This window comes from Caloenas nicobarica, chromosome 30 (genome assembly GCF_036013445.1).
Source record: "Caloenas nicobarica isolate bCalNic1 chromosome 30, bCalNic1.hap1, whole genome shotgun sequence".
NCBI lineage: Eukaryota > Metazoa > Chordata > Aves > Columbiformes > Columbidae > Caloenas > Caloenas nicobarica.
This window is the reverse complement of record NC_088274.1, coordinates 1,418,776-1,433,699: the sequence shown is the minus strand read 5'-3', so window position 1 is coordinate 1,433,699 and position 14,924 is coordinate 1,418,776. Positions and strand designations below refer to the sequence as shown.

General features: G+C 51.0%; 1 protein-coding gene across 1 annotated transcript; it reads right to left on the bottom strand.

The window, feature by feature from the left end:
- Nucleotides 1-4,439: 4,439 nt before the first annotated feature.
- LOC135999829 (olfactory receptor 14J1-like) lies at nt 4,440-5,396 on the bottom strand. The gene has a single exon (XM_065653404.1). It carries the CDS (start codon nt 5,394-5,396, stop codon nt 4,440-4,442), a length of 957 nt encoding a protein of 318 aa, XP_065509476.1.
- Between the last annotated feature and the right edge of the window lie 9,528 nt (nt 5,397-14,924).

Genomic DNA, 14,924 nt, shown 5'->3' with positions numbered 1-14,924 from the left:
ACAGAGAGACATGGTGGGGTTGGGGAGGTGAGGAGCAGGTTCTCCATACAGTGATGGACCTCAGACAGACTGCTGCTCCTTCCTGTCCACACCTCCTCAGGGGACACTGCATCAGTATCAATGGGAGAATTCTCCTGTCACTTGATTCTAAGTGCTCTTTCTGTACCTTCCTCCTTCACTACACCCTTGAAACTTATCTGATTAAGCATAAAAGTCTTGAAGACCATTTGTACATGATGGAAGCAACAGGGCTCTATCAGTCCTGTCTGATAACTGCCAGTCCCAGGCATATACCTCAGGTACACCGGGGCCTCTGGAGGTTTGCACTGGGGGCTTATGGTCACACCATGGAGCTCTGCCTGAAAACATGAGAACTGCTCTCAGTTCTTTTAAAAAAACAAACAAACAATACAAACCCACTACTCACTCATCAGCTGAAATGATTCAATGTTTTAAATAAAATGTCCATGAATTTCTGTCCTGCCAAAATATGGATTTTTACAATATGTATGAATTGCAGGAGAAGAAATATTGTAGTTACCCTGTGCTTGTATTTCCAGAACTCTGCCTATGATACTGTGTATTTAATCCCCCTGAACATCCAGGTGTTTCTACCTGTCCTTATTCAACCCACCATGTCTGCAGTCGTCTCTTCAGAAGCCTGTCTGGACATTTGCACTTTCCATTGCTCCCCAGAGGTTCTTCCTCCTCTCACTCTTTGCTCATTCAGAGCCTGTCACCTTTCTCTGCTTTGAGCTTCAGGCAGGTAAAGCTGAATTGTCTTTCAGCTGTCACTCTCATACTCCCTGTAGGCAACTCTTCAGTTGTGGTGATGGACCTCACTGGAAGTGGCTTAAACTAACGATAGAGTATATTTTATTGTTCATTATGTTCTGTTGTGTTTTCTTTCTCATTATCTTTTTTGCTTTTGCCAATTAAAAAAGCCTCTTTGTGCCTATTTAAATCCAGGTCTCTAAGGAAAGCATAAAGTAATTCGTGCAGAGAAGCTGTAACAATCAGGTGCAAACTTGAGTGGAGAATCTGATGTAAAGAAAAGTGATGTAACTGCCAGGGGGCCAATGAGGAAAACAGGGAGGTTGGAGAGGTGAGGAGTAAGGGTGTCCATCCCGTGTCTGGCCTCAAGGGACTGCTTTTCCCACCTGTCCAACCTCCTCAGGAGACACTCTGCACCAGTATCCATGGGATCCCATTCTTCTCTCACTTCTCGCTAGTGCTCATTCAAAATGTCCTCTTTACCTACCCTCCTGAAACCTCTCTAATGAGCTCTATAATTCTTCAATACTTGAAGAAAATGATGGAAGAGACACAGCTTGTGAGGGCTTGAAGAATTTTAGTGAGCCCATGGAGTATATGAGGCTGAGTCCATGAAGCTCAGTTACTAAGTAGAGACTCAACAAAGCTCTCAAGGAGCCAAAGGCAAAAGCAAACCCCAAAGTTCCTTGAAGCATTAATGGGCCCCACTGAGGGCTGTTCCTGACAAAGCCTCCCCAGAGACTCGTTAGAGCAGATAATTGGAGGCTGTGATGACAGGTAGGCCAAGGCCTTGTTCAGGTGGCTCTGATGCTGAGAAACCCCTTGGTTTGCTTTCTGAAGCAGAAAGGAGAAGCCATGATCTCCAGGCAATGGGAAGGGGGATCCTGTCCCTCACACACGGCTCAGGGCTCTTCCTGGGACCGTGGGATGTGGGTGTGCAAGGCCGAGGGAAGGACAACACTAGTACAACAACTTGCAGCTTCCCCATGGGGCTGCAAGGAGGCAACGAGGCCCCAGTGCCATGGGGATAACATGTCTTCTCCTAGGCCTCAGCGGCAGAGACAACTGCCATGGCCAAGGGGACAGAGACCTGAGTTCTCTTGGTGCCTTCCAGCCTTGCCAGCGCCCTTTGCCATCTCCACCGCAGGCTGTTCTGCACAGTCCTACCCCTGCCCCTCTTTCCCTGCAGGCTGTAGACACCCATCTCCCTTCCCCACCTGCTCTCACCCCAGCATTTCTCTTCCTTCCCTGATGTGTCTGCACCCTCACTGGCTGTTCTTTGGAACACAAAGCCATGGGCTGATCCAGCTCCCTCTGGGTGACCTCTTGCACCACGGCACTGCCCTTCCAGGGACATTTCTTCCCCCTGATAACCAGTCTCCACTTCCCAATCTGTACTTGGTGGCTTTTTTTTTTTCTCTGCTGCTTTTTCCCACTACTTGAGAAAGCTTTACCACCTTCAGAAAATACCCATCAAGCAGGGAACCCAACCTGTTAGTCTTCTTGTGGTCTTGCACTTGACCAGAGAGAAGTCACCTCACCATGATCTTCTAAATCCCAGCACTGCTGCTGGCCTTTCAGCTTCTCTGACAGACACAACCATGTTCCTGCTGCTGTCCCGTCATGTACTCAGGTGGGATGGACATGACAGCCCGTCTCCAAGGCCTCTTCCTGGGTAGGGCCTGTGGGTACTTAGGCCGAGGTTCTTTCCCAGCCATGTCCCTGCTGCTGGGCTGTCACCTCCAGAGACAGAACTGACACCACAGTCCCCTTCACAGCCACGTGCTTCTGACTGGATTATGAGTGTCTGAGACCCAACTGACCTTCAAAATACCACACCCATCCATCCCCCTCCTTAGCCCCCAGGACCTGACCAAGACTGAAGCGTGTTCTACACAGTCCTGCACCTGCCCCTCTTTCCCTGCAGGCTGTAGACACCCATCTCGCTTCCTTGCCTTGCTTGAAGAGAGCCCTTGTCTCACTCATCTTGTCTCACTGTCCTGCTCAAGGCCGGGTGAACCAGGGGAGGTTGTTCAAGGCCTCCACCCACCTTGGCATCACCCTCAAAAGAGCTAAAATCGCATTCTACAGGAGGACGTGTCCAATCCCCTTCCCAGGGACAGAGGCAGCTGACTAACCTGCAATTCTCCCAATGCCTGTTCTTGCCTTTCTTGAACATGGCTTTGATGTCTGCCTTTTCCAAAGACCCCAGAACCTTTCTAATTACCCTGATTCTTATGAGAGCACAATCCAGAATCACGGGCAAGGGTGACGTAGCAGACAGCAGCACTTGCAGTGAGCCTGTCCAAGGCAGCTGAGATCAGTCTCACTGGGCCTGTGTTGTTGGTTCCTGGAGTCACACACAGAAATGTCAGGGTTCTGTCAGGTGTCCACATCTGAGCTGGCCTCATGGACTCCTTATGCACCCAGGGATGCTCACAGACAGAGTCTGTCCCTTTCACACACAGAGGCAGGAGTCACAGTGTCTCTCTGGCCTCCTGTTGCCACTCCCAAGGGACTGGAGACACCTCATCCCTGTGGTGTGTCCCCCTGCTCTGCACTCATCTGAGATGTCCCACGTCATGAGGAATGGACACGGGGACCTCAGTTCAAGGAAGCACATCCCAGGGCTGCATTCAGGTGATTTCCCATGGGGTGTTCCTCCCAATATGAAGTGACCTCAAGGCCTTCTTTGTGCCACAGGCCTTCATGGAACCCCAAGGAATAGCTGATGGTGTTTGTGCTCACTCGCGTTCATGTCACGTCACATACATGATGTGCATGCTCACATCTCATCTGTACAATACAAACTCGGACTGCTGAACTGCTCATTCAGTGTCCCTCCATGGAGGGAAAAACAACCTCTGTGGGTGAGAAGCCAGTGCTGGCAATGGTGGTTGTGAGGGGCCAGTGCATGATGATTGACCTGAGGCTCCTTCCTCAGGGTGTCCAGTGCACAGGGGCACAGCCCAGACCCTGCTCTGCTGGTCCTGCAGGTCTCTGGCAGGAGGCCTGGCTGTGAGAGGACACTGCTGTGTGCCCAGCCCTGCACACACACGCTGTTCAGCTGTACACCGGTGTTTAAACCTGCAGGCTGCTTTCTTGTGCATGTTCTTAAGAGAAACTTGAAAAAGACCTAAGCCTTCAGACACTGCCCTGTGAACATCACTTTTCTTTACAGAAGTACTGTTATGGAGGCCAGCTCTGTCACAGCAGTGCCCATTGCCTGTCCCTGCCTGCGCTCACAGGACTCACACACAGCAGGACGGTGACCAGGCTGCCAGAGCACTCAGGCCTTGCCCCAACACAAGGGATGAGAAGGAGAGTGTGGGAGTGGAACGAGAACAGCTCTGGAAGGCCAAGCGCTGGTGCTCCCTGGCAGGGCTGCCAGGCTGGACTCTTTTCCCCTCCACCCAAGCACAGGAAATGTCCCTGCAGCTCCGTCAGAACTTGGTGAAAGGATCTCAGTAAAAAATAGATGCTGCAAGGCCTTTTAATTTGTTTAAACACACATACAGCAAAGCTCCTCATTTACACAGCCCCTCAGTAAGCAAAGAAGACAGTGAATTAGAAAGGGGATGACGATGTTAACAGGTGAAAAACCACAAGTGGCAACAAAAAATACAGAAGACAGGCTGGGCCTGCAACAATTTACACTCTAATTGTTATGCAGAAGATGATGGGCAGTTTACTGCTTCAGAAAATAATCCAGTCATCAGTTTCCTCAGGGCATCCTTGAGCTCCTGGTTCCTCATGCTGTAGATGAGGGGATTCACAACTGCAGGCACCACTGCATAGAGAACAGAGACCACCAGGTCCACGGATGGGGAGGAGATGGAGGAGGGCTTCAGGTAGGCAAACATGGCAGTGATGATAAACAGGGAGACCACGGCCAGGTGAGGGAGGCACGTGGAAAAGGCTTTGTGCCATCCCTGCTCAGAGGGCATCCTCAGCACGGCCCTCAAGATCTGCACGTAGGACAGCACGATGAACACAAAAATCCCAAATGCTAAACAGAGACTAACCACAATTAACCCAACTTCCCTCAGGTAGGTGTCTGAGCAGGAGAGCTTGAGGATCTGGGGGATTTCACAGAAGAACTGGTCCAGGGCATTGCCCTTGCACAGTGGCAGTGAAAATGTATTGGCCGTGTGCAGCAGAGAATTGAGAAACCCAGTGGCCCAGGCAGCTGCTGCCATGTGGCCACAAGCTCTGCTGCCCAGGAGGGTCCCGTAGTGCAGGGGTTTGCAGATGGCAATGTAGCGATCATAGGACATGATGGTGAGAAGAGAATATTCTGCACCAAACAAAAAAAATACAAAGAAGACCTGGGCAGCACATCCTGCATAGGAAATGACCCTGGTATCCCACAGAGAGTTGGCCATGGATTTGGGGACAGTGGTGGAGATGGAGCCCAGGTCGAGGAGGGCGAGGTTGAGCAGGAAGAAGTACATGGGGGTGTGGAGGTGCTGGTCAGAGGCTATGGTGGTGATGATGAGGCCATTGCCCAGGAGGGCAGCCAGGTAGATGCCCAGGAAGAGCCAGAAGTGCAAGAGCTGCAGCTCCCGTGTGTCTGTGAACGCCAGGAGGAGGAACTGGGTGATGGAGCTGCTGTTGGACATTTGCTTTTTGTTGGCATGTGAGCCCTGTTAAAAAAAGAAAAAGCAACTTAAAATTAGGACAGACTCCTCTTAGCAAAGCCACACCATTTTTCATAGATATCACCCCAACTGAAATGCATTTCCTTCCTCTGTTGTGTGCTGGCTGAGTGTGCTGTGAGCAGCAGGACCTCTGCCTGTGTGCTGCCAAGCAGCCAGGTTTGCTCTGCTGCAGTGGGGACAGGGGAGCTGGTTTGTGACAGCTCCCATGTTCACACAGAATGGCAGATGTAATCCACCTTCAATGAAAAAGTTTAATATCTCTTCTCATGACTATCAAGGGCTTGGGCTGGAGAGGAAAAAATTACTATGTCTTTTTAAATATTTTATCTGTGTTTTTTTATTTTCCACCACATTAGGTGAGCGGGTATTTTAGAGGTAGAAATCCTTCTTTCTGTGATTTAAAATGTGAAGAATCTTGAGACAGACAGGCAAAAAGGCTCAGCTTTGTCTGGCTCAGTGCAGAGTCAGACAGCAGAAATGTCCATCAGGATTTTACTCATCTGTCCTGTGCTTCAGCTTTTGCTGCCTTGAAAATGACTTCAGACACAATTTAATCTAATTAATCCAAACAACTGGACTCATACTAGAGCAGAAGAACCCTTTTAGAAAGGGCGGACCTGCAAACTCTTCTCTGTCCCAGCCCAGAGGTGGAGATGTGATGGAGACAGCAGGACATGACCCCTCACCGAGAGAAGCAAAGGACTCTGGCAGGAGAGTGCGGACCCCAAGGAAAGGCTCAGCACTCCTGGGATCCTACAGCAGAGCTGGGCCTTTCTGGGGGCAGCTGGTGAGCCCAGCAGGACAGGCAGAGCAGAGTCAGGGCTCCTGAAGATGGGATGTGCTAAAGGGACAGTCCGATCATTGCCCAGCAGACAACACCCAGCAGCCACCTGCAGAGAAGGAGCAGAAGAGCTCCTGAACACCCCCTGCTCTGCTGCCTGGAGCTGTCCCTGCCTGCAGCTGTGTCTCTGTGCCCAGGTCTCCTCCTGTCAGTGTCACAGACCCCATCCCAGCCACTGTGTGCTCAGCTCTGCCCCGCAGACCCCTCCCAGCAGCCAGGCAAAGCCCAGGGGCAGCTCTGTGTGGGCCGGCTCTGACACCAGACCAGCCCTGATGAGGCTGGAAAAGTCATCCTGATGCTGTCTGGAAGCTAGGGTGTGTTGATTTCTGATACTCACAGGTTTATGCACTGCTAAGAGTAACAGATTTGGAATTTCAGTGCCTCCACCTGAACTGAGACATGAGTTTCTCTGTCCCATTGGCCGCATAGATAACTGAGAGTGTGAGACTGATAAATAGGATCCTTCTCTTTCACAGAGCCCCTGTCTTGCTATGCTTCTTTAAGAGTCTCCTGGGAATGTCCTAAAGTGATCTGGAGCTGTGAGCAGCCTTGACCCACTCAGCACTCACTTCATAGCAGGACCCTTCCCAGCCACACGCTGTTCCTTCCCCCCACAGCTTCTCCCCTCAGTGTTGTTGGGATCTCCCCAGGCAGGCTGAGCGCTGACCCTGGCAGGCGGCAGAGTCCCTGCCCCGGCACAGCCCTGGGGTGCAGGGACCCTGCTCTGCAGGACAGCCCTGGGCAGCCCTGGGTGCTCACCCGGCTTCACAGCTGTATGAAATTGCCTGACAAGATCCCCGTCCTTACAGATCCCACCAGCTGTGGCTGTGCCAGTTTTTGGAGTTGCCTCCATGAGTTCCAGCTGCATTGCCCTGCACCCAGAGACTTACCATGGCAAGGGCTGCAAAGATTTCTCCTCCTGTGAGCTCTTAGTCATCCTCGCAGTCCTGACCACCTTTAACCTCTCTCTGCCTTGCCCGTCTCCCTGAGATCCCCAGGCAGAGCCCTCAGCCCTGCTGCACTTTGCAGAGGAGCTGCTCCTGGGCAGAGCTGTCTCTCTGCAGCGCTGCCGCTTGCCATGAGCTCCCTCTGTCCCAGGAGCCCAGCCCAGCTCAGCAACACAGGAGCAGTCCAAGGCGCTTTAATGACCCCTCTGGTGGCTTTGGCGCTGAGTCCATGGACCTCAGACACAGAGAGGAAGTTGAAGAAGCCTCTCAAGAAGTCAAAGTCTCATTCAAACTCCAAAGTTTCTTATAATGTTAATGGGTCCCACTGAGGAACACTACTGAGGAACTGACCCCAGCGTCTGGTTAGAGAAGGAAACTGGAGGCAGAGATGACAGGTCAGGAAAAACAAGGCGAAGGTCTCTCTGATGATCAGGAAACCTGGATGTGTTTCATTAACCAAAGGGTCAAGCCCTGACCCGCATCCCCTGCAACATCACATCCTGTCCCTCCCACATTGCCCAGGCTCTTCCTGGGACTCTGTGATGTGGGGCAAGGCCAAGGGCAGGACTATGGTCCAACACCTCCCAGGTTCCTGGCTGGGGACAAGGAGGCCATGAGGCCCCTGTGCTGTAAGGACAAGGTGTCTCCTCACAGGCATCAGAGGTGGAGACAACAGCCATAGCTAAGGGGAGAAGGAGCTCATGTCTGTTGGGGGCTTTCAGCCTCTTTACATCCCTTGATCATCTCCACAACAGCCTGTGCTATGGTGTGGCACCACCTGCACCTCCTTCCCTGCAGGCTGGAGACATCCCCCCTGCTGCCCCACCTTGCTCTTGTCTGAGCATCTTCCTTCCTTTGCTGATCTCTCTCCATCCTCCCCAGCTGTTCCTTGAAGCACAAAGCCTTGGGCTGATGCAGACTGCCTCTGGGTGACCTGCTCCACCAGAGCACTGCCCTTCCAGTCACATTCCTTTCTCCACATGTCCAGCCGGAACCTCCCCAGTTGCACTTTGTGGCATTATTTCTTTCTCAAGCTCTTTCCCACTACGAAGAAAACCTCCACCATGTCTGAAACCCCACTTCAAGCACTCTCAGGCTCCTCCTACACTGCTGCAGCCTCCCCAGCGCTGCTGGGCCAGAGCAGCCCAGGTCCCTCAGCATCCCACACCATGTGCACAAGGTCCTGAACCCTGCCTTGGCAGAGCCCTACACTCTCCAGTTCCTCCCTGCTTCTCCCAACTGGGAGCCACACACTGGCACACACCTGTGTGTGTGGGGTCACACCAGTGCTGAACCGAATGGTATGAGAACTCCAGGTGTCTGGGTCCCCACGCTCCTCCTCATGCAGCCCCGTGTGCAGCTGCCTTGTTCATGGTGAGCGTGCAGCACGGGCTTGTTTGGCGGCCCTTGTAGTGCCCAGGCCCTTCTCCTCAGGGCCCCTGCTCAGCGTGTCAGGTCCTGGTCTGTCCTGGTGGATAGGGTTATTCTCCTGCCCCCATAAAGCTTCTGCAGAGCTTTCAGATGGTGGAATGCCAAAGTTTCTCAAGGTCTGGACTCTCCCTGAACTGAAGATCCATTTGTGGTCAGCTCTTGATGTTTACCTGCAGATGGCTTGTCCTGATGAGAGTGTCTCTCCAAAGATAACAGCATGAGGAGTTTCAGGGCACTACAAATAGCCCCTCCTGGAGAAACTGGGGGGTCTTGGGGGTCTGGTGCTCATCATGCCAGAGGTCTGGACTCCGAGGGGAAGTTGCCCTTTATGTGAGGGAGCAGCAGGAATGTGTGGAGTTCTGCCTGGGGACAGAGAATATCAGCTGAAGAGCTGAGGAGTCAGCATGAGAGGGCAGAACAACATGGGCAATGTTGTGGTGGGTGGACATGAGCTACAGACTCACTGATGAGGAAGAGGAATTAGATGAGGCCTCCTTCAGACAGATGAAAGAAGCCTCATGTTTGCAGGGCCATTTCTTCACAGCAGACCTAAGATATCCCAATATTTGCAAGGTACCAGCCATGCAGGAGGAGTTTGGAGCTCATTGACAACATCTTCCTGACACGGGTGACGGAGGAGTCAGCGAGGTGAGGTGCCCTGTGGGACTTCCCACCTACAAACCAGAAAGAGTTGGTCAGGGATGTAGCAGTCAGGGATGAGAAAGGAGAGTTGAGGCTCCTGGAAGATGATAACAAGGCAAAGAGCAGGATTTCAGGAGAGCAGGCTTTGGCCTGCTGAGGGTACTACTTGGGTCCCATGGAGTATGACCTTGGTGTCTGCAGTGTTTTTTCCCTCACATTTCCTGCCTCCTCTCTCCCACCTGCTGTTGTGCAGTGTTTTTTACCATTTCTCAAATACAATATCACAGAGGTGCTGTCAGCATCACTGAGTGTCTCAGATTTGTCAAGGAGTGGGTCCATCTTGGAGCCAGCTGAAATCGGCTCTGTCTGACGTCGGTCAAACTCCTGTTGTTTTCTCAGAGAGGTGACAACTCTAGCACAGCCACACTCAGCCCAGTTCCAAGACTTGGCCATGTAAACCCAATACAGGGTGACAACGTGTTGGATTTTACAAACTCCTTGACCATGAAGAAGAAATGAAAAAGATGTTCTATCAGCAACCAGAGGAAGTCTTCAGTCAATGAGCAGGTTCCTACGGGGAACTGTAATTGCCCTGGCATTCACTGGCCAGGCAAAGCAGCAGGTGCCAACAGTACAGAGGATCTTGGGCCAAGTTCTTAACATGTCTGCCTGGGGCGTCAACAAGGGTGATGCTCACCTGGATCTGGAATTGGCAAACAAGGCAGAGCTGGTCGAGGATGTGAACATCAGTGTCCACCTTGGCTGGTGTGACCAGAAACAGTGGGGTCCCAGGCACCAGAGGGGAGGGAGGAAGGCCAGCAGCAGAGCACAGGCTGGTGGGCTCCAGAGGAGAAGACTTTGACATGACTGGGGGCGCTGATAGAGGTGGTGCCAGGGAAGCAGCTCTGAAGGCTGAAGGAGCTCAGGAAATCTGACAGGCCTTACAGGACAGCCTGCTCTAAGAATGGGAATGATCTCTCTGAGTACCTACAAGAAGTAGCATTTATCTTGTGAGGCTGCTCGTCTGAACTGATGGAGCTCCAGGGCAGAAAGGCAACACACAGGAGGTGGGAGCATGTCGAGCTGTAAAGGAGGAATTTAGAAACGTTTTCCATTGATGTGGCGATGATGCCACAGCTGCCCTGGACTTGAAACCTGCAGGGGAGGCTGAGGGCAGCCAGATGAGCTGACACTGCTTCCCTACAGTAAAATAATCAACCAGGGTAACATGGACCTGCTGCTGAACTTTGTAGAGTAGAAGCAGAAAGGACTGAGGTACTTCACAGCTTCTTTGCCTCCATCTTCACCAGCGAGGTCTCCTGGGGCTTTGTTCCTGAAGGCAGGAGTCTGGAGAACACCCAGGAGTGGATGGCACTCAAGTCAGGGGTTACTTGAGCAAACTCAGACACCATGACAGAAAAGGAAATGGGGCATTTCACCAGCTCCCTGAACACAAGTATCGCTGTGCTGTGGCACCTGAGATTCCCAGGAACACCCACCTCTTGGTCCAGAGGAGTGTGACTCCTCTTGAGCTGTCCTGGCCTGTCTCCTGACTCACAAGGTGATTTAAGCACCCACTTTTCTGACATCTTCAATCTTTATCAGGAGACGCTCCAGATCAATATGAACAGGAGACTGCTGAGAGCACCTGTTCTGGAAAGGGAGGGAAGGACGAGCAGGGAAGGAAACAGAAGAAATACTGGTTTATGGCTATTTGTTATGGAAATGCTCTCTGTTTGGCTGTTCCTGAAATCTCTCTCATCACCCACACCAGACTTGAAGCCTTTTGGAAAATGATGCCCAGAGGCTTGCTATGAAAGGGCATTTTAGATGTTATGAGCCCTCTGGTGCCATGATGCTGAACTGCAGCTACTGAAAGAATGAACAAAGCTCTAATGAAGTGAAAGGCAGAAGCAAACCCCAAGGTTCTGAGGGTGTTTGGGACCCCACGAAGGGCCATCACTGACACAGCTGTGAAGGAAACAACCACTCGAGGTCCCTGTCCCTGGAGGCTGGTGAAGCAAAGACTTGGAGACACTGGTTACAGGTGGTGAGGGCAATGTGGAGGTGGCTCTGGTGCCATGTCAGCCCTTGATGCTTGTTTATCACCAGAATGGCTGAGCCGTGACCCCTGGGACCTTGCAAATTTTTCTCAAATGTTTCTCAAGGCTTTGCCTGTGGACAGTGTTTTGTGTTTTGGGGGTGGGTTTTATGTCAAGTGGTGTTTCTTTAACCGCAAGGCTCTGGTTTTCTGTGGAGTTGGAAATGCCTGTGAGTTCCTTGCAACTCATCCAGCTTCTTTCATACACCTGGCAATGGTCACCAGTCACCTCAATGTCCCAGCCCCAAACTTGCTTGAACCCTCTATTTGGATCTGTACCCCATCACTCCAGGATGTTCAAGCATCCACCAGGTTCATGGATGGTTCCTGAGGACCATCCAAGTGTGGGCAGTGTAAGAGAGGAGCAGAGCAAGGTCAGCTCATGGGCCATGGCTGAGCACAGCCACCCCCAGCAGCAGCCATTCCCCATCTCCCAGGCACAGCCATGCCCACAAGATGGAAATGTCACTACCATATATGATTAGCCCAAGAGAGGCCTTTCTTCCTTCCATATTCCCAGGAAAATCTTCCTCCTATTCCTCCTCCACCTGCAGACATCAAGTATTTTACATTTCTGGGCTCAGACATGGCTGTAAGGGTTCACTAAAGCCATCAGCCATCTCATTGTTTCTCCCTGACTTGCCCTGGCCCTCTCCCACACCTACACATGGCCAGTCACGGCTGCTCAGGGTCTCCTGCTCCTCAGAAGAGGCCTTGAGCTTCTTGGTTCTTCCTGGTGCTTATTATAAACTTCCTCGCCCTCTCCAGAGCCCATGCTGAGATTTCTTGTCCATAACAGCCTCTTTATGACCATGTGTTAGTAAGTGGTTGTCTTTTTATGATCATTTGTGCAGAAAGGGCAATCCCAGGAAATCACCAATTACATAAAAACGGATGCCGAGTGAAATGCCATGAAGACCTGATGAGTTACCCCTGTGTCTGTGTCTCTCCTGGAAGGAATCTGTCCCGAGAATGCAATGCAGCCTCTGCCAGTCTCTGGAGAGGCAAATGCACAGTGTCCATGGCACCTGGGGAGGAACAGGGTGACTTTTGCCAGGCCACCCGTCATCTGAACCACTTAGGGGCTACCACAGATGCAGAGTACTATTTTACAGATATGTAAATATAAGCATGTTAAACTTTTTTTTTTCTTTAAAAACTGGCATTCCTTGATAAATTACAAAAACATTTGAAGGACTTTTCATGCCTTTTAACATGATTATCCACAGAAGGCCCACCAGCATTGCGTCTCAGGAAACTGGATGCCAGAGTTCAAGGGAAGGATGGTTTGGGCTCTGTCCTGGGATCTGGGAAACTGGAACGTGCTCCCATCTCCCCAACACCCTGCCCTCCTCAGTGAGGGCTGTGAGACATCCTGCCAGTGAGGTCTGAACTCTCAGTCATGACAAGTATCTTATGTCTAACTGAAGCCAATGGTGTCCTGCCAGCTCAGGATTGGAGCTTCCATTCCTGGAGGCATTTAAAAGATGTGGAGATGTGGCGCTTAGGGATATGGTTCAGTGGTGGACTTGGCACTGTTTGATTTACGGTTGGACTCCATGTTCTTAAGGGTCTTTTCCAGCCTAAATGATTCTATGATGCCATGATTCTGTGATTTGGGTGGAAACCATTTCAATTTCCATCACCTCCAGCTTCCCTCAGAGGCTGCTGTTGTGTGGCACAACTGTTCTGGCTCTCCAGGCAGGTTGGACACGGGTTTGGTGCCTGCATTGGAATTTTTCCTCTTCCTGGGGTAAAAGACTGTTGAGGAGAGATGGCTGTAGAGATTTGGGTCACAGAGGTTTGAAACAATCCTTTCAAATTCTGAGCAGACAGAGCTTTGTAGCCGAGGGACAACAGAGATGCTCTCAAGGATGTTTTAGAAGAGTGGTACTACCAACTAATAGCAGTAACAGGGAACTCCTTATTCTCACTGGTGATGATGATGAACTAAAGATCTTTAATTTCATTCCTAGCAGTCATTCTTGCTTTTCAAAACAGCTGCTACACCTTAGTAGTTGTGTCTTGAAAGAAGTTCTTAGAACAATGCTTTTTCTCTCACTTTTTTTTTTTTAATCATTTAATGAGTACACCTCTTGGACAGAATTACCCCGAAATCATCCTTCTTTCATAACTTTTCTCCTTTTTTTTTTTTTTTCCTGTTGTGAGGTGGAGGTGCCATAGGATAATAGTTTCTTTTTTAGCCAAAGAAGGCCAAGGAGCAGATCTCAGGTCAGTGCAAAGGCACAAAGGAATCCAGAATCTTTATGTGGTGTCCACTGACACACACTTTCACCTGCATTTCCAGTCTCTGAAGTCCCAACTGCACAGCAGAGACTGGAGTTCTGAGCTCCCTTCATCTGCCCTGCGTGACACATGTCAAATGAAACTACCCCAGTCAAATGGCTGGTTTTGATTCTCTTTACAGACCGAAGCATCACATGGGTAAGGAGACAAGCCAGGATACCCAATGAGGACTCACATGCTCTGCACTTAAAGTTGAGGTGTTCACTGGAATCTCAGCAGACATGGCATGCTGATATCTGAGTTCAAGGAGCTGGTCAAGAGCCTTGTCTCCATTTCTGTAACGATGGCTTTGCTGCCTGGCTGATGTGCAGACTCTGTACACGGATGCTGACACCTGTTGAGCAACCTGGTCTGAAAGGATAAACAAGGTGAGCATGATGATAGCAAAAAAGATGACGCTGGGTTGAGGCAAATGAAAAAGGATGCACAAGATGTGGTCAGGACTGTTTGGGGGCACTTGTAAGGCAGCCCTGGACCTCATGTGAATTACTTCTGTGGTCAGAGAGATCCTGAGAGCTCTACCTCAATTGAAAACATGAAGGGGAAGGAAGGACAGTATCATTCAGGCTGGATGAGACCTCGGGAGGTGTCTTGACCAACCTCCTGCTCAAAGCAGGGTCAGACCAGATTACTCAGGGCTTTATCCAAACACATCTTGGACACTTTCTGGGGCAGAGTGGCTGCGTACTCCTGGGAAACAGCTTCCAGTGCTTGACTGTCCTCAGGATTGGGAAGTTTCTCCCTTTCTATAGCACCTTTCCAAGCCCAACCATCCAGATTGTTTTTTACCCATCTACTTGCACACTGACACAGACCATAATAGCCTACCTTGGACACAAGAATATTGTGGGGCATGATGCTGAATGCCTTGCTGACTGCCAGGTAACAGACCACCACTGCTCTCCCCACATCCTGCAACCCTGTCCTTTCCTCACAGAAAGCAAAGAGGATGGACAGACACAACCTGCCCTGGGTAAACCCCGTCACCTTCTCTTCCAGACACCCCGAAATGGGGTCCCAGCGGACATGTTCTGGGGCACAGCCCTTAGTTCCCCTGCTCACCCATTGGCCATTTTTGAGAAGTGCAGACAATGTGTGAGAGCTGCCAGTGGTCAGGGAGTCCCCCCAGTCTCCATGAGCTTTCCAAGATGGTGGACTTGATCCCCATCCACTGCTGGTTGTTCTCCTCCAGATTCCTGTCTCAAGTCACAGAGGCCTGG

Bases quoted from the DNA above. Each gene is read 5' to 3' on its own strand.
- LOC135999829 (XM_065653404.1), bottom strand. From the start codon at position 5,396: ATGTCCAACAGCAGCTCCATCACCCAGTTCCTCCTCCTGGCGTTCACA.